Raw genomic sequence first — 10,312 nt, 5'->3', positions numbered from 1 at the left:
CGCCTGCGCAGAGCTTAGCGGGCGGGCCAAAAACCGCGCAGTCACCGCAGGCGGGAGCGGGGAGTGGAACCTAGGACAGTTGGAAAGCCCGCGAAATGCTCTTTCAGGCGGCGAGACAGAACCTGGGCGCTCGGGCTGGAGGAAGGAGAGGCGGGCCCTATCTCAGCCCCGCCTGTTTCTCATGCCAATACGAGAGTTCCACGCAGCTCCTGGGCGCGGCCCCAGCCCTGCCTCTGTCAGAGTGGTAGTCCTGCTCCCAGTGCTTTGTGTCCTCGCCGCCTCAGACTCCCTTCCCGCAGCTCGCTACGGCCTGAGGCTGGGTTGCTACCCCTGGGCCTGGGGCTCTCGCGGTACGCGTGCGCGGCCCGCAGCCGGGACTCCCCTTCCCAGAGAGCGCCGCGGCGCGGTCAGCTGACAGGCCTCGTGACCCGCGAGGAGTCAGGCGGCTGGAGGGCGGGGCCGGGGCTGCCGCTCTCCCCTGTGCGCGCCCGCTGCCTGCAGCGGCCCTGCCTGTGGCGCTCACGGCGTCGCCCCCTCCCCGCTCGGGCCGCGTCTCGGGAATGCACGGCCGTGCCGCCCGGCACAGCGTCAGCCTGCGCCAGGTGCCGGCCCTCGACTGCAAGCTGCCAGTTCGGCCGCTCGGCTCCTGGCGCTGCCGGCTCCGCACCGCCGCGTCTCGTCCCCAGGGTCGTCGCCGCTGCGCCCCGGGAGCGCTGACTGCCCTGGGCCGCTGTCGAGCTCGGGCAGGGCGGAGCCAAAATGTCCCCGGAGTCCAAAAAGCTCTTCAACATCGTCATCCTAGGAGTCGCCTTTATGTTTATGTTCACCGCCTTTCAAACTTGTGGCAACGTGGCGGTGAGTCGGCGCTTGCCTCCTGCTTGCAGTGCCTGTCCCTGCGACCCCGAAAGCAAAACGCCAGTCGTGTCCGGTGGCGCGCACAGGGCCCCTTCTCTCTTCCCACCTGCCGCCCCGTCTTCCGTGGTTAGGTTTGATTTCACGGGCCAGACTCTGCTCCTTCACGGGGTGCTTCACGTTCCCTTTGTTTCTCAGTTCGACTTTGTTTGGGGTGTCGACCCTCGTTTTTTGTTCCTTGCCTTTGTGAAGCTCCCCCTTAGTACTGGGATGGTCAAGGTGATAGAACCCTAAGCACAGGTACCGCTGGTTACCTCCGGCCCCTTTAGTTAGTGTGCAACTCCAGCTGTCCTACTCCTCCTCCTCTCATAGTGGACTTGCATTGTGAATTTTGACAGTTTTTCTTCTGAGTGCGTGGAATTGGACTTTCCAAGGGGGAGGGAGATTGCAAAACGTTTTCCTTGATTAGTTTTATCTTCTACGCAGCAAACTGTCATCAGGAGCTTAAATAGCACGGATTTTCACGGCAGTGGATATACCAGGTATTGTACTGTATGTAATGGTAGTTGTGTAAGTTCCATGAGAATCACTAGGAATAAAATACTGTGGTTGAATCAATAAAATACTGTGGTTGAATCAGTGATGATTGCTCTTTTCTTCTGGCCATCTAGTTTATTGGGATGAACATAATGCAATTAGAGGGGACTAGTTAGGTTTCCTGTGGAATTAGAGACTAGTGTTTTGAAGACCTGCTTCACACACAGCCTGATTGCTTACTTAGTTACCTTAGAGTTATTTCTGTAATCCCAGTTTCTTTGCTTATCTGATAGAGATAAATCACTTGGTGTACTGTGTGACATTTAATAAAGTACTGTCCATTATGTCCATTATGAAATCACAAACGTTTCATGTGATTTTTGAATCATTCGATCTTCCTGTTTTTGCGATTTCATAGCAACTATAGTTCATTAGGCACCTTGAGATTTTTGCTTAAGGTGTTCAGTTCCAATTTTATAGATGGGGAAAATGTAAAGACCTTCACAGATCACTAGTATCTTATGATTGAAGCTGCAGGGAGATGGGGGTAGTACATATGTGCATGTATACAAAGGTTTCTCTTTATTGCAGTACTGGAAATTGAACCCATGGATACTTTACCATGGAGCCACATTCTCAGCCCTTTTTATTTTTTGAGATAAGGTCTTGCTGAGTTGGTGAAACTGGCCTTGAACTTCGAAGTCCTGCCTCAGCCTCCTGAGTAGTTGGGATTACAAATGTGTGCCATTGCTCCTGGCAAAACATTTTTGATTGACAAAAATTATATATATTTATTGGTACAACATAATTTTTTTAAGTCTGCATACATTGTAGAATGACTAAAATGGGTTTCTCAAATCTTTCTATAGTTAAGTATTGAATTGTGGCATTTCCCTGTCCCCAAACTCTTCTTATTTGGTTATTATCTATGTTAAACCATATATATGATATTTGAGAATAAAGAATGTTAGTATCCATTTTTCTAGATGGCTTAATAGTAATATCACATTTTTTGGTAATTCTGTGTCTTCAAGTGTATTCTAAATAAAAAAATGAAGGAACACATTTGATATTGATTCATAAAAGCCAGAAAACAGTTTGCTTTACAAGTATTGGCTAGTAAATGAAATCAGGACCCTGGAAATGGTTTTAATCACACTTTGTACAAGATATTATAGTAGGCCTGGGTCCATAGACTCTGGAAGAGGTACAAGTGAAACCATTATTTTGAGTTAAATACATTCCAACTCCGTGCTTTGTATTTTAGCAAAGAAATGTTATGCAGTTGCCAAAAGTGGTAGGCTAACTTTGTAGAGTGGACTAGTTGACTTAGACTCCTGGAATCAGGTTGTCAGGATTGGGAACCTGGCTCACCATTCTTACTAGCCACCCTGATGAACTCCTGGCAACTTATTTCACTCCATTGTATTTCAGTTTTCATTTCTGTGAAATGAGATCAATACCTTTTTTTGTAAGAGCTGTTAAAATTAAAAGCAAAATTCCTGTAAAGTACTTGACACAATACCTGTTGTATATAGCAGTTACTGTAACTTAGCAATTCATTGAAAATTGATTCAAAGCATCTGACGGGACTTCAGTGTTATGTACAAGTGAAAACTTTATATGATATTCAGTTTAAGAATGCAATCAAATGTGAATATTTATTACAAATCTACAGACTCTAAATAGAAATTTTAAAGTGAAACCTTTTTGAAACTGGGCATGATGGGAGCTGGGGGAGGCTACAGGTCCTGGCCCCAGGGAGACAGGATGCACAGAAAGGGCGTGTGAACTGTAGGTGAAACCAGTGGCCCTGGTTTAGGGTTAACACTTGAAGATGAGAAAATTTGATCTCTGTTTGAACTCTGAAGGGGCTGAAGTGGTTTTAGTTACATCAAGTGATGAAAAACACCCCTTAAAATATCATTGGTGGGAATCCAGAAACATTTTGGACCACCATAGGAATGTTCCCCCAGGAGTTCATCATATGTTTTCACATATAATAAAGCTTATAATACAAAGTTACTTAGCGTGGACCTTGAAGATTGAAAAGACCACATCTAAAGAGCCTGTCAGTTTTGAGCAGTGGATTGAAAAAGATTTTGTACACACAGAGGGGCAGCTTCAAAATGAAGAAATTGTGGCTCATGATGGCTACTGTACAAACTTGAGATTTATAATTACATCAGCTTTTAGTCATTTTATATCTGTACATAGTATTTCTGCAAAGAGAATAGTAGTCTCAAAGTCATTCTTAGTAATTATAATAAAATGTCTTGCATAGTCTTTAATAATATATTTAAACATGAAGTTGACATTGATGTATTTTAGTAAAAGGATTTATATCCAAAAAAAAACTAGGCATGATGATAACATGCTGTAATCCCAGTGGCTTAGGAGGCTAAGGCAGGAGTATCACAAGTTCAAGGTCTATTCTTGGCAATTTAGGAAGGCCCTATCTCAAAATTTTAAGAAAAGTGTGTGGTGGGGGGGACTGAAGATGTAGCTCAGAGGTAGAGTGTTCCTGGGTTCAATCCCAGTACTGTTAAAAATATATATATATAGTGGTTCGGAGGCTGGAAATGTAGCTCAGTGGTAGAGTGCTTACCTAGCATGTGTGGGGCCCTGAGTTCAAGGTCTGATACTATTTTTTTTTAATTTTTTTTTGAGACAGTGTTTAGGGATTTTGTTCTTTAATTCTCTTTTGTGTGTTATGTACAGCATGGCAATTATTTATGGAGTGTTCTCTGCTTCAAATTTGATTACACCATCAGTGGTTGCCATTGTAGGACCTCAGCTCTCTATGTTTGCCAGTGGTTTATTTTACAGGTGAGTAGTGCAGTCTTTTTTTTTTTTTCACTTGTTTGCTTAGAATGCCTCCAGTACCTTTCCAACATATAGTAAACTTTTAAGATCTCTTGCAGACTTGGACTGAATAGGGTATAATTGGTATTTTAGGGATTTGGCTCTCCGCTTCTTGTTCAGGGATACCATGTCCTAATTGATGGGAGATGTATTATCAGCTTTCATTTTACTATTAATATATAGTATCCAAAAATCTCTGTAAGGGTTGAAAAGAACTTTCTGTGAAATAATCTAACTTTCTATCAGATTGACTAATAAGGATTCAGATGAAGTAATGAAGAGCTTCTGGGCTCTCAGGGCTGTAATTCATCATGTGCTAAACTATTGGCACAAGCCTTTGTAAACCTGTAAAATGCCTGATTTTAAAATTTTGAGTAGGTCACATTTAAAGACCATCCTGTACAGGTTGAATGTAAAAGAAGAGCATAACTGATTCCTAGAGGCATGCTGGGCACTGTTTCAGGTGTGGTTTGACTGTAATGCATTGACCTGTTACATTTTAGCATGTACATTGCCGTTTTTATCCAGCCTTTCACATGGTCCTTCTACACTGCATCTGTTTTCATTGGAATTGCAGCTGCTGGTGAGCATTTTGATTTTTACCTTGTTTTCTTTTCTGGGGCCTATCTATGGGTATCATGCCTTTAATATACAAAGACAGGGGATTTCATTTTCTTGATAAACTTTTGGTTTAATTTTAGTACTTTGGACAGCACAAGGAAACTGCCTGACAATAAATTCAGATGAGCACACTATCGGGAGAAACAGTGGAATTTTCTGGGCACTCTTACAGTCCAGGTAATAATAATTTTGGAGCTCAGTCTCTACTTTGCTTTCTTTTCAGACCTTTTATTAAAACCTATTTTGTTTAAAATTCAAATCTTTCATGTTTTATGACTCAAGTTTCTGGCTGAATATGATACAGATTCAGAATCTTACAAGATTACTTTAAATGCATGGATTACTTCATTGGAACATAAGATTTGTAAATAGAAAATAATTTAACCTCCATGTATTTAGCATCTGTTAGAAACTATTGGATTCTTTGCTTATTTTACTTAATCTCACATAATCTATGAGAAGGTGTTAGCTCCATTTTACAGATGAGAAAATAGACTAATAGTAATTCATCCAAGTTAAACTGTTGTTATCTGAACTTCAGCAGCCATATCCTTCCCACTGAGCTACACTGCCTGATAAATGTAAACAAATACACTAAAATTCAGAAGTGAGACTAATTATTCCAATATTTTTATGTGTTTTCTAAGGGGGAAAAAAAAAGCAAAAACAGTCATTTTGCTATGACCATTGGATCTCAGGAATCTGCCTTGAGGATTTAACTTCATGGGTCTTGCCTAGAATTATGGCCCCAACAAGGCTTAGCAAATGAAAATGTTTAATTTTAAGGAGCAATAGATTAAAGAAACAGGCATGTGGCACACACCTGTAATCCCAGTAATTTGGGAGGCTGAGGCAGGAGGATTGCAAATTCAAACACCAGAATCAGCAACTTGGTGAGACCCTGCCTCAAAATTCACTGGTACTAAAAAAAATAAAAAGAAAGAGGCGTGTGAAAGATTCCTTCCTTAGGAAGGTGTTCTCAATAAGGAATCTGAATCTGATTAGGTGCAGATAACTAGATCATAGATTTGTTTTTGTAGATTCTCGAGGATTTTAAAAGTAGCATAAACTTGTTTCCAAGAAGTCATTTCCAGAGTGTTTGTAAGTCACATGTTTCAAAGTGAGTCAAGCCCTGTGGAGGGCAGCTCTGAATCAGGTCCATACTTTCGCATGGACAGAGTCTGAATTCCATCTGGGTTAGTCCAGTATTTCAGAAAGAGTCAAGGTGGAGTTGAAACTGTTAAATGACCTAGGGCAGGTAGATGAATTTAGAAATTATGACTGTCTCTCTCAGTGAATAATGGGAATAGTTGTTTTTAAAAACCGTAAGTATTCCAGTAATTCCCCAGCATCCTCTCCCCTCCCTTTTCTTCCCCCAGCTTGTTCTTTGGAAATCTCTACATATATTTTGCCTGGCAAGGGAAAACTCAAATATCAGGTTTGTTTTATTTACATTATTCCATTCAGATATAGTCAAAAAGAATTCCTATTAAGTAGTTCCTCAGAAAAATAACCCATTGCTGCTTTATTGAGATGTATTATAATGCACTTTGATACCTCAGGTCCTCAGATGCTTGTTTTAATAAGCTTCTCCCTTGGATTCTATCATTAATGAGGATTATAGTTTATGACTATGCTCCAAGCAGGTAATACCGCGGACAGGTGTAAGATCAGTCTTCAGGGGACTTGAGAGCTCAGTTGTTTCTTCTGTACGTTTCTTTTTTATATATATATATATACTTTTTAAAAAAATATTTTTTAGTTGTAGATTGTCACAATATATCTATTTATTTATTTTTATGTGGTCCTGTGGATCAAACCCAGTGCCTCACACATGCGAGGCAGGTGCTCTACCACTGAGCTATAGCCCCAGCCCCTCTTCTGTACATTTCTTTGGTTAAAAGAACCCAAGTAAATTCTTGTACTGTTTTCTTTGGGATTGTCAGTATTTCTCTAACTGTAAGACATAGGTGAAAGTGGCCTATTTATCACCTTATCTTAACTTTTTACTCATGCATTAAAGTCAGAATTTAATGAGGAAACTTTTTACTGGTTAAAAACAACCCTAGATATAACAGTAAATTCTGGAATTGTCTGGTTGATGCTATCTGCTTTCTCCTTTTTTCTCCCTAGAGAGTGACCGAAGAACTGTGTTTATTGCCCTGACAGTGATTAGTCTTGTGGGGACAGTTCTATTCTTTCTCATTCGGAAACCAGATTCTGAAAATGTTCTTGGAGAAGATGAGTCTTCTGATGACCAAGACATGGAAATGAATGAGTAAGATGTTGGAGATATTCATTTTCATGTTAAAGTAAATCTGTCTAATCTAGAGACTACCACCCTGCTTTGTCATGACCTATATCTGATGCTCCTGAAGGTTACCACAGGCCAACAGGAGAGGAGCCTTTTCAAGGAAAGAAAGGAAGGAGATAAGGGTGGGTGGTGAGGGAGGGAGAAGGCAAAGGTCATCTGAGGAAGGGAGGCAGTGCAAGGTTTTACAGGGGATTCATATCTGCCCCCAGCTTTGCCACTGACGCTTGTGACCCTGCACAGTAGCAGTAACCTCTCCTTCCTCATCTCTAGCCCGTTTCCTTGCTGAATTTTGCGGGCCTCCTGTGTGTTTTTGTGTGCCAGGATGAGAGCTTAGAAAGTGAAATATCAAACAGTCTTTGTCCTTGGTTTCTGTCTATGTCTTTCTGATTCCTGAGGGGTGGGTGAGAGGAGGGCCAGCAACACTTGCTTGTCACCACCGGCCCTTAGCTTATGGTACCTGATTCTCATACTGACCTGTGTAGGTGCTTTCCCAAAAGTAGTCCAAATGGGAAACAAGCATGTGGGCATGTTTTTGTAAATTACCTGAGCACATTTTATTGGTGATGCAACTTAAAACATCACAGGCAAATTTGTCTGAAGTAATGTCTCAGTTTGAGAAGGAGAAATGAGAAATTAATCTTTGCCACCCTCATTTTGTTTTGTTTGTGATTGATAAATTGGGAAAGTTGTCTTTCAGCTTTTTGTCTATTGTTAAAACATTGGCATTGAGCATTCTGTGTGTTGCCTTTTTAATCCAAAATGGCCTAAAATTTTCCAATTGTAAGATAGTTAATGTTCAAAGTTTGTAGTGAGTTTATTTAAAGCAAAGGAGAGGTGGTACTTTGGTTTGGATGTGTGTATGTGTGTGTTGTGTGCATGTGCCTGCGCACAGACTCATACCACGCAACAGTGTTTCGTTCATTGGTGGGCCACGTGTACAGTGGTGGTCCCATAGGATGACATCGCTTAGTGACATGGTTAGCTGGCCTGATTCCTGTGAGTACACTCTGTGGTGTTTGCACTTTTAAAATTGCCTAGTGATGTGTTTCTCAGCACACTGTTCTCTCGTTAAGTGGCACGTAACTTTTTAAGCACAAACCATAGGTATTAGAGAAGGGGATTGTGTACCTGTGATAAGGTTCAGCTCTTAGGACTACTGCTCAGCCTGTTTAGCTTTCTCTCTTTTTAAATTGTCTTCCAAATTGGAGCCTCCATGTTTTTGTCCCAGTAGCACTGTCCATGTGCTGGCTTCCTTGGAAACCTGAGGGAGACAGCAGTGGACAAGACTCAAGTTCTCTTATGGGACTTAAGTTTAAAAGGGGTGGTGGGGAGTGCACACACAAGAAAATGTCACCGTGAGTGGTTAGGAAGAAAATGGGTGGGGAGCTGGAGGGCTGGGGGTGCTCCCTGAGACCTCCCCTGGTGAGGAGTGAGGCTCAGTGGGCGGCCATTGCCAGAACCAGGCTGAGGAAGAGGGGCAGATAGGTGCCACATGCTGGAAGGAGGGTGAGAACAGCGTTCACGTTAGATCATGTAATGCTAGGTGAGGAGTCTGCCTGTCACTGGTGGGGTTCGAAGCCATTGAAGGTGTAAGTCGGAACTGATATTGAAGAATCCCACGTGCAGGCCTTTCAGCAGTGATGTGAAGATGTCCAAGAGCTGCTAGTCTGTCCTTTATCTCAAATGCTTGGTCTGCATCTCTGAGGACCTGCTAGCAGGGTGACCTTTGGGAGTTTCTTTGCTGGTGCCTGCCGCTGTCCTCCGTCCCTCCTTCTCCCCTTCCCCCTGTACTTGAGTGCCTCTGCTATTCCAGGATTGTTCAGAGGATTGAGAATTGAACACAACCAAATTTGTGCATTCTTGAGCTTACTTTCTGGTGGGGTGGGAGACACAGAAATAAGCTTTATCCTAAAAGCTTTAATGCGATAGAACACAGGCCACATAACCCACCATTTAGAGTATACAATTCACTTCTTAGTACATTCATACCATTGTGCATTCTTCAGCATAGCCGGTTTTGTAGTACTACTTTTTTTGTATCAGGGATTTAAGCCAAGGGCACTTAACAATTGAGTTACATCCCTGGCCCCTTTTTATTTTTTGAGACAGGGTCCTTCCAAGTTGCTGAGTCTGGCTTTGAACTTGTGATCTTTCTGCTTCAGCCTCCTGAGCTGCTGGTGGTGTGTACCACCTGCCCAGCTAGAACATTTTTTTTTTATTATATTTTTAGTTGTAGGTGAACACAGTAACTTTATTTTTTAAAAGTATTTTTTAGTTTTTTGTAAGTGGACACAATATCTTTATTTTATATTTATGTGGTGCTGAGGATCGAACCCAGCACCTCAAGCATGCTAGGCAAGCACTCTGCCACTGAGCCACAGCCCCAGGCTGTCGTGACTTCTTGCCCGCAAGGAAGACGCGACACTCAGGAATCTTCTTTCAGTAGTTTATTTCAGGCCCTTGATAGTTCTTCTTCTCTTTCTCGGATCCCCCTCCCAGCCTTCATATCACATCTCAAGCCCCAATGCAAAGCAGCCACGTGGAGCTTTCTCATAGGGTGATGAAAAGTCATGCGCCAACTCTCCCAAATAAGGAGTTGTTTGTCACAGACCACAGCGGAGCCAGCGCCATCTTGTAATGGCGACCATAATTTGCATAAACGGCAGAAGCGGCTCACCATAGTTCCCCCTTTCTATTTTCTTAAAACAATACAGGCAAGAGTAGAGGTCCTATCCCACTGTGCAGAAGTGGCTGCATAGTATGGCTCAGTCTTAAGGAGGGCCCTTCCCCAGATCCGAGACCATATCAGCCGACGCCTTTTTTCGTGGGGCGGGAAGTGGACGCGTCTAACCCGCATGCAATAGGACATGCTCTCCTTGAGGTCCACGTCAAGGATCACTCAAGTGCAGTGCTTTGCCTCGCATCCTATATCGTGGCGATGGTGGACGAAGGGGGATAACTGAGGCTGAACTGTGGCTGTTTATAACGACAAACAAGTTGACAGCACCCTGAAAGAAAGGCACGGACTTTAAGACGATAGAAAAGCACTAGTGTGGAAACCCATCTGCGTGCAATGGCAGTAGGACCGGCAGAGTGCAAGGGCTTTCCAACACTAAGAGAATA

General features: G+C 42.8%; 1 protein-coding gene and 1 pseudogene across 2 annotated transcripts in view; both read left to right on the top strand.

Annotated features, from left to right (window-relative positions):
* The first annotated feature begins 6 nt into the window (after nucleotides 1-6).
* The window catches only part of Mfsd11 (major facilitator superfamily domain containing 11), a 30,390-nt gene continuing 20,084 nt past the window's right edge, over nucleotides 7-10,312 (top strand). The window contains exons 1-7 of one of the 2 annotated variants that reach the window (XM_015504135.2): nucleotides 7-855; nucleotides 1,339-1,394; nucleotides 4,111-4,218; nucleotides 4,758-4,837; nucleotides 4,956-5,052; nucleotides 6,255-6,313; nucleotides 7,009-7,153. In XM_015504135.2, coding sequence (XP_015359621.1) covers nucleotides 760-855; nucleotides 1,339-1,394; nucleotides 4,111-4,218; nucleotides 4,758-4,837; nucleotides 4,956-5,052; nucleotides 6,255-6,313; nucleotides 7,009-7,153 — 641 coding nt within the window. In that variant the 5' untranslated portion in view covers nucleotides 7-759. Of the gene's footprint in view, nucleotides 856-1,338; nucleotides 1,395-4,110; nucleotides 4,219-4,757; nucleotides 4,838-4,955; nucleotides 5,053-6,254; nucleotides 6,314-7,008; nucleotides 7,154-10,312 lie in introns of those variants that run through there. The other variant, XM_048797800.1, reaches the window with a different exon arrangement.
* On the top strand, nucleotides 1,401-3,880 carry LOC125614986 (annotated as a pseudogene).

The sequence above is a fragment of the Marmota marmota genome, unplaced genomic scaffold (assembly GCF_001458135.2).
Source record: "Marmota marmota marmota unplaced genomic scaffold, marMar, whole genome shotgun sequence".
Lineage (NCBI taxonomy): Eukaryota > Metazoa > Chordata > Mammalia > Rodentia > Sciuridae > Marmota > Marmota marmota.
This window is presented reverse-complemented; position numbering and strand designations above follow the sequence as displayed.